This window comes from Bos indicus, chromosome 6 (assembly GCF_029378745.1).
Source record: "Bos indicus isolate NIAB-ARS_2022 breed Sahiwal x Tharparkar chromosome 6, NIAB-ARS_B.indTharparkar_mat_pri_1.0, whole genome shotgun sequence".
NCBI classification, from domain to species: Eukaryota; Metazoa; Chordata; class Mammalia; order Artiodactyla; family Bovidae; genus Bos; species Bos indicus.
Window position 1 is genome coordinate 25,089,562 of NC_091765.1, and position 23,390 is coordinate 25,112,951.

At 38.1% G+C, this 23,390-nt stretch overlaps 1 protein-coding gene and 1 long non-coding RNA gene across 7 annotated transcripts in view; one reads left to right on the forward strand and one right to left on the reverse strand.

Moving 5' to 3' along the window:
• Positions 1–14,435, forward strand: part of EMCN (endomucin) — a 128,449-nt gene extending 114,014 nt beyond the window's left edge. For all 5 annotated transcript variants that reach the window (XM_070791149.1, XM_070791150.1, XM_070791151.1 and 2 more), the window contains 2 exons: positions 5,151–5,224; positions 13,909–14,435. In XM_070791149.1, the coding sequence (XP_070647250.1) occupies positions 5,151–5,185 (35 nt within the window). In that variant the 3' untranslated portion in view covers positions 5,186–5,224; positions 13,909–14,435. The remainder of the gene's footprint in view (positions 1–5,150; positions 5,225–13,908) is intronic.
• LOC109560304 (uncharacterized) overlaps positions 1–23,390 on the reverse strand; it is a 136,098-nt gene that overhangs the window by 7,493 nt on the left and 105,215 nt on the right. The gene's annotated exons all lie outside the window — the stretch shown is intronic.

Genomic DNA, 23,390 nt, shown 5'->3' on the forward strand with positions numbered 1-23,390 from the left:
TTAAAATATTCAACCACCCAATTTTACCTATACAAAGTAGTCCCAGAATACATGTTATGTTAAAGTGAAAGATATCAGATGATAAACATTGTAAATATATTGCAGAAAACAATTTTGTAAAACAAAAGACTAAATATAGTCCCAATTCAAGAGCAAGATATCAAAGACTGATAGGGGTCCCAATTTCAGGTAGAGGATTCAAATTAGAACAAATTACAAACAAGAACTGAGAAGCAAGGGCACCCAAGATCTGCAGAGACATGGCCAAATCCCTCATGTGAGCATTTTCCTGAGACTTTCAGTGTTGTATCTTTCTGTTCTTTATTCCCACATTGTTTTCTTAAAGGTAACGATCTGAATGAGTGAAAGAGTAAAATTCATTCACAGGATACTTGGAAACCACTCACCAGTTTCTCCTAGCTATTCACCAGCTTTGACTAAGTAGCCAAGCCTATTCTGCTTGGTCAGGAAGGGACAGGCCAGAAGCCTGAATGTGAACTAATCATGAGTAAGCTCATGGAGGATCTGGAGCGTGATCACACTGTTTATCAAGAAAAGTTCTCAGAATCTGCCTATATCTTGTAAGCTGCATCACAGTAATTTCATGCACTCTCCTTTATTTCTTGGGAAATTTAACCAAATTGCTCGGCAGCTTCTGGGGCTCTCCAAGCTCTGAGCTAGAAGCCCCTGGAGGGAAGCCCATAGCTGTTTCAGGGATGAGGGGGTTAGGATCAGGACCACCTGGTCTACCAGGGAAATGATAATTGACACCAGAATCAAGACTTTTGGAAGGGGAAATTGCCAGAGAACCTTGTGCTTCTTGGTTGCAAATTTGCTGATTCTTCTTTAAAGCCCAGGGATAATTCTGTATAAGCTGATATCACCCACTCTCATAGTAACTGCAATAATAAGTGGGTAAACCATGATGGGATGGTTCAGAAGGCCCTTAACTCTCCAAACTTCCTTTTCTTCAGAAGTAGCTTTTCTGGTCATAGGTCTAAGGAGGAAATATTACTATGGAAATAAAAATGTCTAGTCTTTGGTACTTTTATTTCTGCCAATCTCAAGTTAGGAAGCACATCTCTTTTAATAAAATAACTTCTCAAAGCTCAACCTAGCTGATTATAGAAAATATTTGGTAATAGAGCTAAAGTGAAATTGGTGACTCAGAGTTGATTTCAATAGCCTAGAACTGATAATCTAAAACATACTGCTTTCCAAATGCTTTTTGTACTACCACAGTTTTTATTAAACTTGATTAAAATCTCTCCACCATTAACAGGACTTGATGGCTTCTGAAACATCTGAAAACAAATCTCTTTCCATCTCTTCCTATCTTTCGAGATTTATTTGAATATTCTTTCTTTATAAAATTATTCTCACCACACTCAAAGGAAGTTACAGTATCATAATTATTTTTACCTAAATATCCCTTCCCTAATAGTTACATCTTTCCTAAAATATAACTAGAATAAGGTCTGAAATAATTATAAAAATAAAGTCTAAATTTCTATCTCATATATAAAAAATTTTAAATATTTAAAAAATACAGAAAAGAATTTGATAGAACAAATATGTGACTACCCACCATTCAGAATTTATGGTTGTTACTTTTCATGGTATTTGCTACATGGCCTAAGAAACGTACCAACAAACATACGTTAATTAACACACCAAGGTTAGTAACATGAAATTTGAGCTTCAGTGGTCTTAAGAATTAATTGGATTAGTCAAAGGTCAATTTATAAGCTCCAGTCTTGTATCTCAAAATAAATTTTGCCATTTTAGAGGTCAATAAATCATGTTTCCAAGGAAACAGAGCTCTGTAGCAACCCACCTTCAGGGAAAATGCCAGTGGATACTAAACTTCCTGGGTTTTTATAAGCCTCTATGCTTAATGGTTATTGTTCTGAATGTTTTCTCCAGATAAAGCAGTTCCTTGCCCCAAATCTTCCTCCTCTGATTGTCTTGATGTTTATCCATCCATATTTTCTGATTCCTCTAAGTCTGATCTTTCTCAACCAGATATTTTTGTTGAAAATGTAGTCCATAAATGTTTAAAGTTTGATTATTTCAATTGGGAGCTTTCTTTATTGTAAAAGAAAAAGCCTGAGTATACATGAGAATGTGCTTTCAGAAAAAAAAATAAGCACCAAACATAGCAGATCATGAAGCCCTGTATAAGAACATATAAGATGCCTCTCAGATTTAATTAAAAATCTTGCCAAGTTAAACATCACCATGATTGATTGCAAAATATACATGTGACATGAGGCATTTTAAACTGATTCCCACTTACACCATGTGTCAGAAAGTTAACATAGGTTATCTCATTTTTAACATGTAAGGCTATAAAAATATGAACAAAATTGTCTAAATTAAGGAATACATGATTCCACAAAAGAAAGGAAACACAGTAACACTGAATTTAATTTCAAAGTATTACTTGATTTTGAACCTTTTGAAGGGATAAAAAGCAGATGTGAAATCATTACAATTTTCCTTTTCTTAGAAAACACTGATAAATTTGTATTATCTTATATTAAGTTCCAACACTTCAGCATGCCTTCCATGATGTGCCAGATTTCTCTTGCTCAATTTTTGAACCATTTAGTATTAATAACACAAACTCTTCAGATGTCACTCACCTCCTACCCGCTGTCCTCCTCCGTGAACTAAGGAGAGACAGCACCTTGGTCTTCTTTGTCTTTCCCACCTGCCCCTCCTGACCATGGTAATAATGCGGTAATTACATTATTTATATATTGTTAGTATACCAGCACTAGTTAGTATGTTATGGTAATTATTCATTAAATATATACTTTTCTGTTTATTTTTACAAATAAAAGTTCATTTATAAGTAGAAATGTACAAAATTGTAAAGATGAGCAAAAGATTCATAGATGTATAAAGCCATACAGAGATTCAAAATCCATCTTTTTAGCCCTTCAATTTTGACTCAGTCTCTGATGAAGGTGAAAGAGGAGAGTGAAAAAGCTGGCTTAAAACTCAACATTCAAAAAACGAAGATAATGACATCCAGTCCTATCACTTCATGGTGAATAGATGAGGAAAGAGTGGACACAGTGTCAGATTTCATTTTCTTGGGCTCCAAAATCAATGCGGACGGTGACTGCAGCCACTAAATTAAAAGACACTTGCTTCTTGGAAGAAAAGCTATGACAAACCTAGACCGTGTATTAAAAAGCAGAGACAGCACTTTGCCGACAAAGGTCTGTATAGTCAAAGCCATGGTTTTTCCAGTAGTCATGTTTGGATGTGAGAGTTGGACTATAAAGAAGGCTGAGTGCCAAAGAATTGATTCTTTCAAATTGTCGTGCCAGAGAAGACTAGCACCCTCTTGGACCCTCTTGAGGGTCTCTTGGAGAGCAAGATCAAACCAGTCAAGCCTAAAGGAAATCAACCCTGAATATTCATTGGAAGGACTGATGCTGAACCTGAGGCTCCAATACTTTGACCACCTGGTGTGAAGAGCCAACTCATGGAAAAAACCCTGATACTAGGAAAGATTGAGGGCAGGAGGAGAAGAGGGCAACAGAAGATGAGATGGTTGATTGGCATCACTTACTCAATGGACCTGAGTTTGAACTAACTCTGGGAGATAGTGAAGGACTGGGAAGCCTGGCATGCTGTAGTTCATGGGGTTGCAAAGAGTCAGACATGACTTAGGGACTGAACGACAACTGCCTTTGCACTAAGGCTTCCTTGCCTGTCCCAGATGTACATGGTCTTTCCACTAACTGTTGATTTGGCAAGTCAGCATGCACTGCTGCCTTGGAATATTTCTTAATGGCTTCAATTGCCATTTTAATATTTGACCTCAATATGCATAATGTAGAATGGAGAAAACAGAGAATAGAAAAAATTAAAAATTACTTATGAGAGACAACCTGGCATCAATACTGGCATTTCCTTCCAGTTGTGTTTTTCTAGGTATAATTGTATTTTGTTTGCTTTTACCATATATGTCATCATTATAAGTATTATTAGAATCATATAATTATTTAATCTCTTCACACTTTCTATTCCCAGCTAGACAGACTGTGGGAGTTATTAAGGGAGATATTAACAATTGTAGTAATTTTCATATGAATTGTTTATGTGACTTCTGGTGGATGGCAGGGGTTCAATAAATGTTTCTTTTGTTTACTTCTTATTCCTGTACTTTATAGCCATGGATTCCAGGAGGTGCTGTGCCTTTTGTAAAATATGCAACAGTGAGCAAAGCATTGTGCTGGGCCGGGAGCTATGAGGGCTATTGCTCAGAGCCAGACATTTCTTGAAACACAAAATTTAAGGAGCTATTGAAGGGTAATCCCAGGTTTGTTCTTCTTAGATCTCTGGTACTATTATCCCCATGACAGTGCAGGTAAGAGATGAATCAGTTGAGTCCCCAGAAGATGGTCCTAACTGGCAGATAAAAGCCAGAGCAAAGCAATGACATTTATTCTCAAAGCTGGAGACCTTGACCGATATTGGTTTTGTAAAGCATGACTGATGTTGATACTTGAATCTACATGAAAGACACAGGTAATGTGAAAGGCTTTGACCACAGATTCAAGAGCACATGAAAATGCTCATGGTCTTTCAGCTTCGCATCATCCTAAGTTAATATTTATCTTTATATCAGATGATGGAAAAACGCTGTTATTTTGAGTAATGTTCCCTACACTGCTTTGTATGTCATCAAAATATTCATGTAAGCCTATAAATTCATTTTCACAAAACTCTCACTGAATTATTTAAACAGAGGAACCTTGAATGTTTTTCCGATAAAATGGCACTTTAAATATATGACATAGTTTTGCTTAGGCAGAGCCAGCTCATGGACCAAGCAAAATTCAATAACTCGTTCTCTTGGGTGCCTCTCTTGCTATCACCTCCCAGCTCACACCATCTACCCGCAGGGAGCAAGTCAGCATCACTCCTCTAGGATAAAAATAAACAATGGCCAAAAAAAGCTCATAAATCTTGGTGAAGGATTTCCAGGCAATAAATACCAAGAGGTAAATTGTGGCTCTGATGACATTCTTGAGGGGAAATTGGACTTTCCTTGGAAAAAAAACAAGCTGAGAAACTTTTATTTTCATCCTTATTCACTCTCTGAGCAAAACATATCTTGTTTTTAGGGGAGCACTCTGCACAAGGAAAAACCAAGAACTGACAGCTTGATGAATCCTCTCCACACCTGGGCAATAAATATGTAAGTTTCCTAATTTCATTCACTGAGATACTCATTAATATCTGTTTTGTTAGCCTGCTGCAGCTCAGATTATTTTTATACTTTTATAACCTGAAAAGTTAATGGCTTGTGTCAGTGAAACCATCATTTTCTATTTGTCTAAAAACGAACACGAAGAACACTTGCCAGAGAATTAAATGTCTTGGGGGCTGTAGAAGATTTCTTCCAGTTGTCCTGCCTCCCTCAGGGACAACGCAGTCCATTCTTTCTGCCTTTCGGTAGTGCTCCCACATAGCTGCTCTTTGCCTCTGTCCGGGTCAGCATATGCACACTTCCAGTGGCAGTTAAACAGGGTTCTATTGCTGGGGAAGGATTGCAGGACCCCAGATGACTGTGCTTACAAATTTGCGATTTACTGTGAAAAAAATAAATTGACACCTCAGCTGCCGAAAGGTAAAGAAGCACATCATAGTCAAAGGTTGGCTCAGGGCAAGGGGTCCAGAGATGCCAGATGGGAGATCCAATTGTGCTTCCTCTGTAAGGACCATGCCCAGGTGTGCTTTCTCTGTGGGACTAGGAACGATGGGTGTGCACACAAAGCACCTCAAACGAGTGATCCAAAACACGCTCTCAGCTGGGAGTCTTATACCTGGGTACTCAGGAAGGCACATTCTTGCTGCATAACTAGAGGAGTGAGAGAGCCTTCCAGGTGTCTCAATGAGACCAGTGCAAAGTCTTCAATCTCATTACACTCATTGTTAATCAATGAATAATTGAAAGCTCTCAAACCTCTGGATATGAGCAACTGTCATTCTGTGTGAGCCATGCTTTGACCAGGAGTCCATGCAATGCAAGTGTATGTCTTACTGCAGTAAAACAACTCAGGCCGATTTCAGGCCTGCTGGAGTCGACCTTTCCGGCTTAGCATAGGATGGTCTTTTGCCTTTCTACAATTGCATAAGAAAATTTTCTTCTGACTTTAGTTTTCACAAGAAACATTAAGTACATGCCCTCACAGCTTCTTATAATTTTTAGAATCTGCAGAAAAATTTACTTTTTGGTAACTAACGGTGAAAAAAACAAAGGACAAATAGGTATATGCCCTGAATCGGCCTGACCGCAATGGTAGTCACTCTGGGTAGTGTCCAGGGGAGGGGAGTATATCACTGTTATGTCCACTACCTAGGTCTACTTCCTAGCACAAGTTCAATGCTGTTATGGATACTCAGCCAGTGTTTACTGAGTAAATGATGCTTCTTGGGCTAAAAGCAGGAGACATCCAGACATATATATCCAGGTCAGAACTTCATCCTTCTCTAGTCAGCAAAAGGTAGGTTAGGATGAGAGAGGAAGCTCTTCCAGATGCAAGATTCGAGAAGCTGAGAAGTTAGAAATTCACGGAGAATGTGTTCAAGCCCTCACTAGAGCATGGAAAGCTTCCTTCCATACCAGCTATGGTTCCTTTGCAATCCTGTGCCTATTGAAAAACAATGCCTTCCAGATTATTAACATGCTCAAATCTTGGTAACTAATTGTCCACTTTGGAGGAAGATGAAGTGTTCAGTTGGAAAGAAAAAGAAAGAAAAGTCTCTATATAGGAGGCAGCCTCAATACAGTCTCTGTACAGAAAATAAGGACGAGTGCTGATCCAAACAAGCTCAACAAAATGAATTATCACCCAATTCCTGTTCCTTTCCACTTTTGTACTTAAAAATATCCCTAGCCTCTAATCTCTTGTCTTTGGATTTGCAGAAGTAAATAATTTCTGTTGCCTTTCTGAGTAATTGTGAAATTACATAACAATGCTCTGAAGAGTAAAGATGAAAGTAATGGGAAGAAACATGCTTGACATTGGTCAATTCTATTGTCTATTTGTCTTACCCTTTTTCATTTTATTTCTCTTGAATCATTGAACTTTAAATGTAGTAACCAGTAATTGCTTTCTAAAGTATCAACTAGAAATCAAATATCGGCTCAGAAATTCAAGATAAATAGGATACATTTGTGGCTCAGGGGTAAAGAATCCACCTGCAGTGCAGGAGACACAGGAGGCGTGGGTTTGATCCCTGGGTTGGGAAGATCCCCTGGAGGAGGGAATAACAATCCACTCCAGTATTCTTGCCTGCAGAATCCTGTGGACAGAGGAGCCTGGCAGGCTGTGTACCACGGACATGCTTCAGTCGTGTCTGAGTTTTTGAGACCCCATGGACTGTAGCCCACTAGGCTCCCTTGTCCATGGGGTTCTCCAAGCAAGAACACTGAAGTGGGTTGCCCCGCCCTCCCTCAGAGGCTCTTCCCAACCCAGGAATGGAACACGTGTCTCCTTCGGCTCTTGCATTGCAGGCAGATTCTTTACCACTGAGCCACCAGGGAAGACTGGGCTACAGTCCATAGGGTCACAAATAGTCAGACACAACTGAACCAACTTAGCACATGCATTTGAACTAGAAGTTGAAAAAAGAAGCTGAGAAGTCTTTGGATCTGTAGGTAACAGCAAACACTTATATGGACACATTAACTCATGTTAAAAATGTTCATCTCAGTATAAATGTCTAGATGTATTTAAAGCCTGCTGTTTCATATAATGATCATTTATTTAGTGCAGAGTATTATATTTAATGGAATTCCAGAATACCTTTCATCTATGATCATTGCCCTCTCTGTGAAGTTTGTCTAGTGAGAACATAAACGCACACACAAGAAATAAGAAAATAATTAAGAGAAAAAGATTTAAAACTACATGGCATGATTGATACACTTCATCACTTCAGTCTAGTTCTAAAATCTGAGACCTTCATGTCAGCAAGAGGAAGGTCAGTAAGAGTTTCATAAAATATTATCCTTTCATTGCATATTTATTGCTACATTTAGGAACCATAATTTTTCAGAATAAGAAAATGATTATTTTAGTTTAAACTTTCCCTGTATAATTTACTTAGCTGATACCACCCTCAAAATGGCTATTCATACAAAACAACTTTTGTTAAGTTTCAAATTTTAGAAATATATTAGCTGTATGTATTTCTATACATATTTGTGCCCTTTTACAGTGCAAATATGCTTTGTTATCTTCTTCTTAGATTGATTTTCTCATGATTAATTAGGAGTGACAGGGTGACATAGCTAAAGGAATTGATTTGCTGTTATATAGAACTTCTACTTAGGTCAGAATTTCTACACAAAAATGCAGAGCAGGAAAGCAACATCTTTTTTCTTATTGATGCCAACAAATAGTCTGAAAAAAAAAAAAACTGGTTAATAATGAGTGTGAAGGATCATTAGCTAATATTATTTATGAAAGTGAAAGTTACTCAGTTGTGTCGACTCTTTGTGACCCCATGGACTATACAGTCCATGGAATTCTCCAGGCCAGAATACTGGAGTGGGTAGCCTTTCCCTTCTCCAAGGGATCTTCCCAACCCAGGAATTGAACCCAGATCTCCCACATTCAGACGGATTCTTTACCAGCTGAGCCACAAAGGAAGCCCAAGAATACTGGAGTGGGTAGCCTATCCCTTCTCCAGTGGATCTTTCTGACCCAGGAATTGCACCAGGGCCTCCTGCATTGCAGGCAGATTCTTTACCAACTGAGCTATAATGTTATCTATACGTTGCTGTTAGTCGCTCAGTCGTGTCTGACTCTGCAACTCCATGAACTATAGCCCACCAGTCTCCTCTGTCCATGGAATTCTCCAGGGAAGAACACTGGAGTGGGTAAGCTATTCCCTTATCCAGGGGATCTTCCTGACCAGGGATCGAACCCAGGTCTATGACACTGCAGGCAGATTCTTTACCATCTGAGCCAGCAGGGAAGGCTATATCTATATGGGGGAAATGTATAAAGAACTTAATGTAAAAGAAAGACAGTAGAAGAAAATTTAGTTAGGTTTTATTATGTGTCTGATTAAGAATTTTCAAACCATGAAACAATACAAGAAAATTCAATTTCCAAGACAGAAATTTCTACTACATCATGACTTAAAATTTTCAAACGTGTCATAAAGAAAACCATAAATTGGAAAACACTTGCCATAAATACGAGACCAATTAATTAATATTCTAAATACCCAAAGACATTTATACAAATTGGAAAATTTTTAAATGATCCAAGGCCATGAACGGGCAATTCATAGAGGAGAAAATAGAAATGGTAATATAAAATTATAACCTTCAATTTAATTGAGCTTTATTTTTCCAGTATTTAAAAATCATACTAGTGAAACAGATAATTTCATATGCTGCATTTGACAGCATAAATTGGATTAATTGGATTAATCTTTTTGAAGAGCAGTTTGGTAATATTAGCTAAGAGACTTAAAATCTTCACATTTGTCACCTAGTAACTTCACTTTAGGAAATTCTCATAAGGAAATTATTGAAATATTATTAGAAATTAGCATACAGAGAATAGCAGCAAATGTTTAGAAACAGTGTGTCTAATGGTATGGAAATTTCAAATAAATTATTTTTCATCCTATTGATGACATTACACAGCTAACAAAAACAAATAACTCTCAAGATAATTTTTTAATTGCACATAAACATGTCTTTCCAACTGTGGTGTTGGAGGACTCTTGAGAGTCCCTTGGACTGCAAGGAGATCCAACCAGTCCATCCGAAAGGAAATCAGTCCTGAATATTCCTTGGAAGGACTGATGCTGAAGCTGAAACTCCTTTGGCCTCCTGATTTGAAGAACTGACTCATTTGGAAAAAAAAACCTGATGCTGGGAAAGATTGAAGGAGGGAGGAGAAGGGGACAACAGAGAATGATATGGTTGGATGGCATCACTGACTCGATGAACATGAGTTTGAGTAGACTCCTGGAGTCAGTGATGGACAGGGAGGCCTGGCATGCTGCAGTCCATGGGGTTGCAAAGAGTCGGACATGACTGAGTGACTGAAATGAACTGAACTGAAACATGTCCAAGATATAGGGCTGCCTGCCAATGCAAGAGACACAGGTTCAATCTCTGGGTTGGAAAGATCCCCTGGAGAAGGAAATGGCAAATCACTCTGGCATTCTTGTCTGGGAAATCCTATAGACAGAGGAGCCTGGCAGGGCTACAGTCCATGAGGTCATAAAAGAGTCGGACACTACTGAGTAACTAAACAGCAACAGTGTCCAAGATAAATCTTAAATGAGAGGGAAAACAATTTTAGAATTGAACAGAAGTCCTTTTAATTGTTCTGAGACCAATCCTATGCTGTAGAAGGCAGGGGACTGGCTGCCACCTGGTCACTCCCTCGCCAGTAGTTCCCCTGTCCATTCTGCTGTGAGTCACCTACCCATTTAAGATATGAGGGGAATCTCAGATCAATAAAGAACCAGGAATAAGCAAGACCAGTAACTTGTATGAAAGTCTCTTCCCACAGATCTTCAACAAAATGGAATATTACCCGTTTCTACTTTTCTCCCAGATATAATTCACTGTACTTTTGTAATTTTCTAAATGATACCCTTGATAATCTAAAAGCATCTTCATGAACTTCCGGAAGAGCTTAATATGTTTTTCAATTATTTTTCTTACATTTAAAATGAATGATGAGGGCTAGAAAGAAAACATCACAAGTAAAAAGAGATTTATTTTCCAATCCTAGTCTATAGCCCTGAACGAATTTCTTTATAATGCTTTACACTGTGTTCAACATCCATAAAACCAGGACAGAAAGGTCTTTTCTCCTAAAACCATTGTGCTCCTCTGTTTATAAAGTACTGTCGATATGGTTAAAGAATCTAACATGATATTTTATTATTAAAGCAATCGTTAATTTTTTAAAGAATCACAAATATACAATATTTAGGGTTGTGAAAGATTCCATGACCATAAAGTTTTGTATTATCATTGAAGCTGGCACACTGAGTTTTAGAGGGATTATAATGTTGGAAAGAAAGTTTATGCTGGTATTGTATAGACATTCAAACTGGAACATCAACTAATGAATAAAATCATTAATGAAACAAGCAAAATCTGTTTCTTGAGAAAGACTGTCAATGTGGAATACACTCTGATGACAACCCCAGTTTGTTCCTATTGTTGATTTCTGATCTTTAAGGAGAAAAAATTATCAGTGCCACATTAATCCTGACCATTATCCTACTCACACAAATCAAAATATTTACCTAGCTGATCTATGGTGCAAACACTTAGCTTCACTTGGAAGCTCACCTACAGAGGATTATGGTTCAGTTGAAGAAAAAAGCGACAGAAATCTTACTCTGCTAAGTACTAGACCAGATATTAAGAGGAACATGACATGGTTGCTGTCCTGAAGAAGCTTAGACTCGTGGCAAGATATACAAATAAGATCATTTTAGCAGAATATGGTAAATAAGACAGTAAAGAATCTGCCCTCAATGTGGGAGACCAGGGTTCAATCCCTGGCTCGGGAAGATACCCCAGAGAAGGGAATGGTAACCCACTCCAGTATTCTTGCCTGGAGAATCCCACAGACAGAGGAGCCTGGTGGGCTACAGTCCATGGGGTCACAAAGAGTCAGACATGGCTAAGTAACTTTCACTTTATGTAAAGATAGCCATAGTACCTTGAAGTTTAATGATAAATTTCTCAGAGAATTTAGTATTTAAGTTGAGATTTACAGGATAAGAAAAAAAGTGGCCTAGGTTTTTCTAGACACAGGGAGCAGCATGTGTAAATGCAAAGAATTGTGAAACTGCATGGGGTATGGAAAATTTTATAGAAAACTGTTTACCCTAGAGCTGTTCTTTCTGTATGTGCTGCAGGGTCAGTGAACCGTTAATTCTGTTCCACAATGAGATTAAGTACAGCCTCTGAGTGTAAGCATTTAAAATTGTTATAGCGATCTGATATTGCTTCAACATTTTACTCATGTGATTTTATTTTAAAAAATACCAGTTTGCAACTGATTAGAGATGTTTAAAAAAGCCAACCTGGTCCATAGATAATGTGGGAAGCACAGTTCTAGAAGATAGAGCTCAGTGCCAGCAGGGCTGATGAGTGAGGGTGAAGCAGTTGAGGGTACCAGATCATAAGGGGTTGGCTAAGCTACAGTGTACAGGACTCCACATGGAGAGAATGAAATGCTTTCTTTTCCTAGGCAGAATAAAATCAGATTATTTCCTTTTTATTAATGCCGTCAAGAAGCCATTTATTCATTTCGGGAGACTCTCTGACCTTGAATGTAGAACACACCCAGGAAATTAGTCCAAAATCTGAGAGTGCGGACTGTTTCTCAGTCATCCCAGTAATCGCTGTACTTCTTCTAGAATTACACCATGCTCTTGCCTGGGCTGGACCATCTGTCGGCCACAAGTACTCTGGAAGGACATTAGAAATGCCCTGCTTTAAAAAAAAAAAAAAGAAAGAAAGAAATGCCTTGCTTTACAGTCATTTCCGCAGACTAAGGCTTGACATGGACCCTCTGTCCACTCTTGGCTCTTCAAAGCATCCCCCAAACCATGGCAACTAGTGTCCATCTTCCTCCCAGGCAAGGCAGCAGTGCACTGGTTCCTACCAAAGGCCCTGCCTCCATCAACCACACCACGAGGGAGTAAAATGCAGGTCTCCACCCTGGTCCCCCTGCCCACCCCCAACCCCACCGTGTCATTCTCCTCCCAGATTCCAGCAAACCACCGGCATTGCCACCAGCAGCATGAAAGGGCACCTAAGCCTTCGATGTGGGGGGCATGTGCCCCTTTCCCAATTAAAGCACAGAAACTTCAGGCTTCTGTTCCTTTTCAGACCAACACAGACAGTTGTTTCTGTACTGCAAATGAGAAAACCCAAAGTAATAAGCTAAAGCCTTCCTGTGAAGGAGAGGTGGAGAGTGCCCCTTCATTCTCCTCCCTGATAAGTACACAGCAGCAAAGCATGAAAGTTGCCAATAAATTTCATAACATTGTTACCCCAGGCAACAGTCCTTGAATGATGTCCCGTTAGTGATAGGGTACAGCGAAGTGTTTTAATCAGAAGACGAATATGGTGAGATTTGTGCTTGAAACACATCACTGAGTATTTAATGTGGAAGATCAATTCAAGAGTGATAAGACTAGAAGCAGAGAAGTCAGAGGGCTATTGCAGTTCTGACTATCCCAAGTCTGTAGCTGGAATGGAAATGAAGCAGCAGTATGGAATAGAGAAGTGTCTGGAAAATAAAATTCTCCAGAGGTGGTGATTGTGTGAATGTAGGCATTGTGGGTAAGGACTATTAGGGGTATAGATTATGGCTGCACTTGTAGCTTGATTGTCTGCATGGATTGTGGAGGAAAGAGAAAAGGTTGGAACTACTGAGCAAGAGGGAATAGGTTTGGGAGGCACTCTAGTGGGTTTCCTTTCAGACTTGTTGAGGTTGAAGTGCTTCTGGGACATTCCAGTGACTCTATATGTGTGTGTGTTAGATGCTCAGTTGTGTCTGACTCTTCACAACCCCATGGACTATAGCCCACCAGCCTCCTCTGTCCATGGAATTCTCCAGGCAAGAATACTGGAATGGGTTGTCATTCCCTTCTCCAGGGGGCCTTCCCAACCCCAGAGTTGAACCCAGGTCTCCCACGTTGCAGGCAGATTCTTTATTGTCTGAGCCACCAGGGAAGCCCTTTCAGTGACTCTACTGGGTGGAAAAATTCAGCTGGTCACTAACATTTCTTACCAAGCGATGGTCTTCCTCCAGCATCTCTGCTCCTTCCCTTTCTTGTAATCTGAACTTGTTTGTTTCCCCCCAACAGGCTTACTCTTCAGCTTCAATGCTCCATGGGGAGAAAGCCCTGTGGAATCAATCCTGACTGCCAATCCTGCTCGCCAGTCACCTGTCCCAATGAAGTGATGTCCAGATGACATGCAGTAATCTAATAGAATCAGAAAGAATCATGCGGCTCCCCTATCCTCTAGGATGTGAAGAAGTACATTACCGCATTTTATAGGAATACTATGTTCCTAGGAGAGTGGATTTTAGGAGGGGCATCTGTGAGCAGTTAACCTGACAGACCAGCAGGTGGTTTCACTGATGAAATCTGTCCCTTCAATTTAAAGTTTTCAGAACCAACAGTTTTCATCCACGGAGACTTTTCTATTTTTTCATTGTTCTTATATTACCTAATGTTTGTATTTATTGTTTTCCACTATGTTAACACAGGGAAAATTCTCAACTGTATTATTAAATATTGGGTCAAAATCCTGCCTTGCCACTTTGTACATAAAGATATTTTATTTGTACTTTCATATGTTGCTGTTAATAAATAATTACTGTACTCAACACACTAAAAATATCATAATGTGACTGTGAAAATGGTAATAGTATTGTCTTCCCATAATTATGAGTATTTTGGGATTGATTATTAGAATATGAGAGCTCACTAATGAAAGGCATCTAAGAAGTGAGAAAGGGACAAAGGATTCACACACTAGACCCTGTTCATGGGAAGTCAATTTACCATCTCTTTGGTATTTCTCTTTGTAATTCACAGTATGTGACAAGGATGTAAGGGCATTTATGACACTCTGTACTGCATTCATTAAGAAGATAACAAGACTGAGACTTTTCATACATCATTTGATTGATACTCTCTCTGTGCATATTTTATTTCTTTTAGAAATATAATGATTTGTTCTAGCAGTCATTGTTAAATCTCCAGTTTATATCAACATTTCATAAACACATAATTATTATATTATTTTTCAGAGTATCACTTTCCTAAAAATACCATATGATTATAGCTACCATTCCATTGGGGTATATTGTTCAGTTGAAAGTTGAAAGCTGACGGATTAACCTTGACCACTCCTTGGACACAAGGGATCGAAACATCATGTTGGTTGAAGTCCTTTGGAAAGCTGTGGAATGCACAAATTGACAGTGGCAGCTCTGTAACTTTTATGATTACATAAGCTGATTTCCCAATGCCTCAGCAGGTAAAGAATCCACCTGCTAATGCAGGAGACGAGGATCCCCTGCAGGAGAACATGGCAACTCACTCAATATTCTTGCCTGGAGAATCCCATGGACAGAGGAGCCTGGCGGGCTATAGTCCATGGGGTCACAAAGAGTTGGACATAACTGAAGCAACTGAGTACACAACAAGCTTATTTCAGCATTAAATTATCTTAGTGAAAAGAGGACAATTTAGTGGAGAAAGAAGAGCCTATTTAAACCTACCTTTTACAATTGATTTTTTTGCAGTGTATTTTAAAATGGTCAGCATTAAGGATTATGTAAATAATCATTTTGGTTTTCACCTCTCAATATCTGGGCAGCTTCTAATCAAGGAAATCAGAAAGCATATTTGCATTTCTGACTGGTGTCTCTTTATGTTTCTTTGAGAAGAAAAATGAAGTAAAAAAAGTAAAAGAAAGCAGGAGAGTATGCGTGTGTGCTAAGTCGCGTCAGTCGTGTCCGACTCTGTGCAACTCTATGGACTGTAGCCCGCCAGGCTCCTCTGTCCATGGAATTCTCCAGGCAAGAATACCGGAGTGGGTTGCCATGCCCTCCTCCAAGGGATATTCTCAACCCAGGGATCAAACCCGTGTTTCTTATGTCTCCTGTACTGGCAGGTGGGTTCTTTACCACTAGCGCCACCTGGGAAGGCAAATAGAGTATAGAAAAAGGCAAAGATCTCCAATGCATACACTTTCCCTTGAGAGGTGCTTTGCCCATGCTCAACTCTACTCTAGAAGTCTTCAAATGGGCGCAACAGTGGCTAGAGCATGCCAAGCGTGGAGCATTTGTCTTTAAAAGGAAAATATCCCAACACCCCTAGAATGCTTTACAGAGGTCCTCAGCAAAAAGGTACAAATTCTTCTGCAATTTAAATTACTACAAGTGATATGTTATTCTGGCTTTTATAAAAATCATTTTCTTGACCTTTGATAAAGATTGTTGGGAGAGAGTTTATAAGGATCAGGAAAAGGGAAAGCTTTTTAATCATAATGAAAGGATGAAATTTATTCTAGTTCAAGAATTATACATAAAGAACATGATTTATACTTACAACTATAGCATTAAATCTTTAAAAAGTCAAAGTGATAAGAGGATTGAGGAATTTGCAGAGATATTCAGGACATTTTGTAATGTCAATCTCAGAGGTAATGTCTGCATTTTTATAAGTCAACTTGAACTTCTGTTGAAATAGGATATTTGGTTTTCAAGCCAAAATTATCTTTAGCCATATGTGTTTTAATTATATGATTTAGATCAAAGGCAAACCTTTCTATGCATTTGTTCTGCACGACAATATGAATATAATTTAAGTCTGTCAGTAGTCAAAACAGAAACAAGAGCTAATTAACTGCTGTCATCTGAGAATAAGCGGATGTTGTTGGCTGACACCCTGGTTGTGATCAGCCAGCAGAGAAAGACTTCTAAATTCCCCCTGACTGAACTGAAATATCCCCTTGCAATCTGATAGATCTTGAGGATCATCTTTGGACAATGATAAACTGCATGCTAGCTTTTCCTAGTTTTTCTCTACAAAGCCCTTCTTGTGATCATTCGAGATTTTATGGGGTTCTAAAAAGAAAAGTGGATAAATCTTTTAAAACTTGTGCTTTGAGTGACAGTCTAAGAACTATGAATTTGTTCATTATTGCCTAGAATTAAAGATATCATCATTGGGATTAATTAACTAGTAGGGACCCTGAACTGAGAATATATCACACATTACCTACAAATCTTCCAGTCAAAATTTCCCCACAAACAAGACTTCTCATGTATCCTTGAATAAGTTTACTTTGTCCTTTCTTCAAGGGGATTTATCCTATGGGCTTGAATACACATTTTTCCTGTTCTGGATACTTTTTAAAGGAAAAACAGTTTTGATAAATAATGGGGAAAAACCTATCTTGTCCATCAATATTACATTCCTAAACTTGAATTCAGAAGTCTACCCAAGTATCATTGGTTGGTGTCTGAGGCACTGTGCTAAAGCCTGTCACTGTGTCCAGCCACTGTGCTAAAACCTTCACATTCATTATCTCGGGTAATAGAACAGTACTGAGACACAATTTCTAATATTAAATTATTACTTGTATTATTATTTTTATCAGCATCAGCATATTTGTGTTAGATACGTAGAAACCAAGACAGAAGAATAGCTTACCCAAGATTGTACAACTAGTAAACGGTAAAAATTTGGATTCCACCCTAAATCCCAAATCCTTTCTCTTCATCACTTTACCACTCGGTCTTTCTAATCTCAATTTACTTATCTATAAAAGGAGTGAAAGCATTGTGCTCCTAGATATAGTTAAAACAGGGGCCACTTTATCATTCCTTTATAAACAAAGATGACAAAGTCATGCATTAATCCCAGCAGATATCCAAAAATGCTACCAAAATTAGGAAGTTAATTTGTGAACAGTTGCAGAATATAAGATCAATATACAGAAGCAACTGAATTACTTAGTAGCCAAAAAAATGAAAATTAACATATACCATTTACACCATTGCCAGAAATATAAGACTCTGAAGGATAAAGTTTACAAAATAAGTTCACTCCCTGTACACTTAATGGAGAAGGCAATGGCACCCCACTCCAGTACTCTTGCCTGGAAAATCCCACGGACGGAGGAGCCTGGTAGGCTGCAGTCCATGGGGTCGCTAAGAGTTGGACATGACTGAGCGACTTCACTTTCACTTTTTCGCTTTCATGCATTGGAGAAGGAAATGGCAACCCACTCCAGTGTTCTTGCCTGGAGAATCCCAGGGGCTGGAGAGCCTGGTGGGCTGATATCTGTGGGGTCACACAGAGTCGGACACGACTGAAGTGACTTAGCAGCAGCAGCAGCTGTACACTTAAAACTGGCAAATTTCTAGGGGAAATTAAAGCATAGTAAATCATGGATTAAAAGACAATATTATTAAGATGTTCTATTCAAATTTATCTACAGATTTATTACAGTTTTAGAACAAATCTAGTTTTCTTCTTTGTAGAAATCGATGATTCCAATGTTTATATGGATAAATAAAATGGACTTAGAATAGTTAAAATATTTTTTAAAAGCATAAAACTGGAAGACTCACACTACTGGGTTTAAAGACTTATTTCAAATCAAGACTGTTTAGAACTGACCTATGAATTGAATTTAATCAATGAAACAAAATAGAGATTACAGAAAGAATTAAATGTATGCTTTCCCCATATATACACATGAAAATATGGTCAACTGTTTTTGACAAGGATGCCACAATAATTCAATGGGAAAGGACAGTCTTCTCAACAAATTATTCTAGAATTCAATGTGCAGAAAAAGCAAAGCTCAACATTTACCTCATACTGCTACTCTAAATGCGTCATAACCTTAAACATTTAATCCAGACCTATAACATTTGCATTCTTTAATGTTGGTAAAGACTTCCTAGACAAGGCCCCTAAGGCCCAAATTAAAGACAATATGGTAAGTCAACCTTTATCTAAACTAGAAATTCTGCTCTTCAAATGAACATTAATAAGCTGAAAATGCAAAGCCAAAGAATAGGAGAAAATATTTACATTATATTTGTCTGACAAATGGCTTATATCTAGGACATAAAGGAGACTCAAAAAAAAAAAAGAAGAAGAAGAAGAAGTCAATCTACTGAGAAACAGAAAAAAATTATGAAACGACAATTCACAAAAGAAGATAATCCGATTTTCTGATAAGCACAGGAAAAGATACTCAGTATCATTTAATCATCAGGAAAATGCAAATTTAAAACTCCAGTGATAGAAACTAAAGCAGTATGGAGGGTAACCTCTAAGGAAATTAATAGATTATAACAGCGTTTATAGTTTCTTTTCCAGCCTTGTGTGTTGGCTGATCGGTCGTGTCCAGCTCTATTCGACCTCATGGACTGTAGGATGTCAGTCTCCTCTGTCCCTGTGCTTTTCCAGGCCAGAATACTGAAGTGGGTTTTCACTACCTTCTCCAGGGGATCTTCCCGACCCAGAGATTGAAGCCATGTCTCCTTTGTCTCCTGCATTGCAGGCAGATTCTTTACCCACTGAGCCATCAGGGAAGCCTTGTAGTGGCATAATTGACAAATAAAATTTGTACGTAATATTTAGAGTGCATAATATGATGATATATGTGTGTGTGTGTGTGTGTGTGTGTGTATGCGTGTGTGTGTGTGTGTGTGTGTATAGTATATAGGGCTTTGGTTTCTGGTAAAAATAGTTAAGATGTAATCTCTTAGTAAATTTCAGTTATACAATACAGTATTATTAACTATAGTCACTATGCTGTATATTAGATCCCAAGATATATTCATCTTATGCCTTAAAGTTTGTACCCTTTAACCAACATTTCCCCATTTTCCCTACCCCATAGTTTTTGTAACCACCATTCTACTCTCTGGTTCTATGAGTTCAACATTTTTAGATTCATTATATAAGTGACATCACACAGTATTAATTTTTTCATTATCGTTTTTATTTAAAAAATAAATTTCATGGATTTATGACTAAAAAATAAAACTGCAGTAAGATATCACTATATATCCATGAGGTAAGGAGGTAAGTCGCTTCAGTTGTGTCCGACTCTGTGCGACCCCAAAGACGACAGCCCATCAGGCTCCACCTTCCCTGGGATTCTCCAGGCAAGAACACCGGAGTGGGTTGCCATTTCCTTCTCCAATGTATGAAAGTGAAAAGTGAAACTGAAGTCGCTCAGTCGTCGACTTGGCGACCCCATGGACTGCAGCCTACCAGGCTCCTCTGTCCATGGGATTTTCCAGGCAAGAGTACTGGAGTGGGGTGCCATTGCCTTCTCCAAGGAATAGCTAAAATTACTAAGGCCGATAATGCCAAGTGTTGATGGAAATATGGAGAAACTAGAGCTCTCATACACTGCTAGTGGGAATGTAGCAATTTGGAAAACAATTTAGCAGACTCTTCCTGAAAGAAAGTTTAAAAATTAAACGTATACTTCTCATATGACACAGCATCTCTATTCATATGCATTTACCAAAGACAAGTGAAAACATGTGTCCTGGCTATTCAAAGATCTGTAAACAAATGTTCATATTAGATTTATTCATAATAGCCAAAAGCTTCCAAACAAATTATGGTATGGTCACACAAAGGAATACCGCTTAGAAATAAAATGGAACAATTTACTAATACAACAAAAGCAACAGAAAAAACATTATGCATTATGCTGTAAAAAAGAAGCTATATATAGTAGAATGCATACTTTATGACTCCATTTATATAAAGCATTAGAAAAGAAATTAGATCAGTGGCTGTCTTGAGCCAGAACATAAGGGAAATGCCAACAAAGGGAATTTTTTGAGATGAGAGAAGTTTCCATAGTTTGATTATGGTGTTGATTATATGTGGATACATATTTTCCAATCCTCAAGCTGTAGACTTAAAATGGGTGTATTTTATATGTAAAATATACCTTAATAAAATAGACTTTATATTGTTTAATTATTTTTAATAATTAGTGATATTATGCATCTTTTCATGTGCTTTTCGGCCATCTATATGACTTTTTTGGATAAATGTCTATTTAGGTATTCTGCTTATTAAAAAAAAATTTTTTATAGTTGAGCTGCTGATCTGTTTGTATATTTTGGAGAAAATTCCTTGTTGATCACATCATTTGAAAATATTTTCTCCCATTCTGTGAGTTGTTTATGATTTCCTTTGCTGTGCAAAAACTTTTAAGTTTGATTGTATCTTAAGCAGACTTCTCTAGTATCAGGGTTTTGTGGTATCTGTGTACCCCCTTGTTCAAGGCCTGTGTGTATGTCTCTGTGTATGTGTTTGTGTGTGTAATAAAGGAGAGAGTTTCTTCAGTGTGTTGGCAATATACTATCAGAAGGCTTCTCATCCTGCTTTTATAATACAGTACATTAATGTGTTCATTTAAATTATAAATGTAAGTACAGTTCAGGATTTATAGGATTTTTCTTGGAACTAAAACTGAAATAAAGGCATTAAAACAAAAACTGTCAGCCACTACATTGCTATTCCCATTGCAATGCCATTTAATTATCTCAAAGAGTTTGGATGATTTGATTGATTAGAAGAGGCACAGATGAGATTTTTGCTGGCTTTGCAGTAGAACCCACTTATTTGCTGAGTGTGGTACCACTGTTTGCAATATGTGTGTTACAAGAGGTGGGTTTTAATTAATATGTGTATTATCTAAAAACTGTAGTTTAGGAAAGTATGGAACTTCACTTTAGCATCCTTGGCAGATGTGCCCAGTCTCAGCTCATTATTGTTGCTAGGATATGACCCACTTCCTGAGACTGGAATGTGTTTTTATTTCAAAAGAAGACTAGTTCCTCAAATCTGATAGCTGAGCTTCCCACTCTGTGGAGGTTCTGGGTGTGAAGTGTAGAAATGAAGTTGAACTGCCTGGATAGAAAAATGTGGGAAGATTTCAAAGGTTGAAGTTTTAAGAAGTATGTGTGGGAAGAGAATAGAAATTGAAATCACCTGCTAATACCAAATGTTAATAGTTATCATTATCATCATCATCCTCAATAAAGCTATTTTTAACCACCTATTAGTCCAAGGTATTTTTTTGACACCAGAGTTACCATAGACACCATAAGTGATAATTCTAGGTGCATATTGTATAGAAGGGTTCCCAAACTCCAGGATCTAATGCATGATGATATGAGGTGGAACTGATGTAATAATAATAGAAATAAAGTGCACAGTTTCTAAAGTTGAACAGTTCAATGAGAACCTACAAGAACTTCTAGAACTAACACCCAAAAAAAGATGTCCTTTTCATTATAAAGCACAGGAATGCAAAAGTAGGAAGTCAAGAAATACCTGGAGTAACAGGCAAATTTGGCCTTGGAATACAGAATGAAGCAGGGCAAAGGATACTAGAGTTTTGCCAAGAGAATGCACTGGTCAGAGCAAACACCCTCTTCCAACAACACAAGAGAAGACTCTACACATGGACATCACCAGATGGTCAATACCGAAATCAGATTGATTATATTCTTTGCAGCCAAAGATGGAGAAGCTCTATACAGTCAGCAAAAAAAGACCAGGAGCTGACTGTGGCTCAGATCATGAACTCCTTATTGCCAAATACAGACTTATATTGAAGAAAGAAGGGAAAACAACTAGACCATTCAGGTATGACATAAATCAAATCCCTTATGATTATACAGTGTAAGTGAGAAATAGATTCAAGGGATTAGATCTGATAGACAGACTGCCTGAAGAACTATGGACAGAGGTTCGTGACATTGTACAGGAGGCAGGGATCAAGACCATCCCCAAGAAAAAGAAGTGTAAAAAGGCAAAATGGTTGTCTGAGGAGGGCTTACAAATAGCTGTGAAAAGAAGAGAAGTGAAAGGCAAAGGAGAAAAAGGAAAGATATACCCATTTGAATGCAGAGTTCCAAAGAATAGCAAGGAGAGATAAGAAAGCCTTCCTTAGTGATCAGTGCAAAGAAATAGAGGAAAACAATAGAATGGGAAAGACTACAGCACTCTTCAAGAATATTAGAGCTACCAAGGGAATATTTCATGTAAAGATGGGCAGAATAAAGGACAGAAATGGAATGGAACTAACAGAAGCAGACGATATTAAGAAGAGGTGGCAAGAATACACAGAAGAACTATACAAAAAAGACCATCATGACCCAGATTAATCATGATGGTGTGATCACTCACCTAGAGCCAGACATCCTGGAAATCGAAGTCAAGTGGGTCTTACAAAGCATCACTACAAACAAGCTAGTGGAGATGATGGAATTATAGTGAAGCTGTTTCAAATCATAAAAGATGATGCTGTAAAAGTGCTGCACTCCCAAGTTTTCCAAATTTGCTGGCATATTGAGTGCAGCACTTTCACAGCATCATCTTTCAGGATTTGAAATAGCTCAACTGGAATTCCTTCACCTCCACTAGCTTTGTTTGTAGTGATGCTTCCTAAGGCCCACTTGACTTCACATTCCAGGATGTCTAGCTCTAGGTCAGTGATCACACCATGGTGATTATCTTGGTCATGAAGATCTTTTTTGTACAGTTCTTCTGTGTATTCTTGCCACCTCTTCTTAATATCTTCTGCTTCTGTTAGGTCCACACCATCTATGCCCTTAATTGTGCCCATCTTTGCATGAAATGTTCCCTTGATATCTCTAATTTTCTTGAAGAGATCTCTAGTCTTTCCCATTCTATTGTTTTCCTCTATTTCTTTGCATTGATTGCTGAGGAAGGCTTTCTTATCTCTCCTTGCTATTCTTTGGAACTCT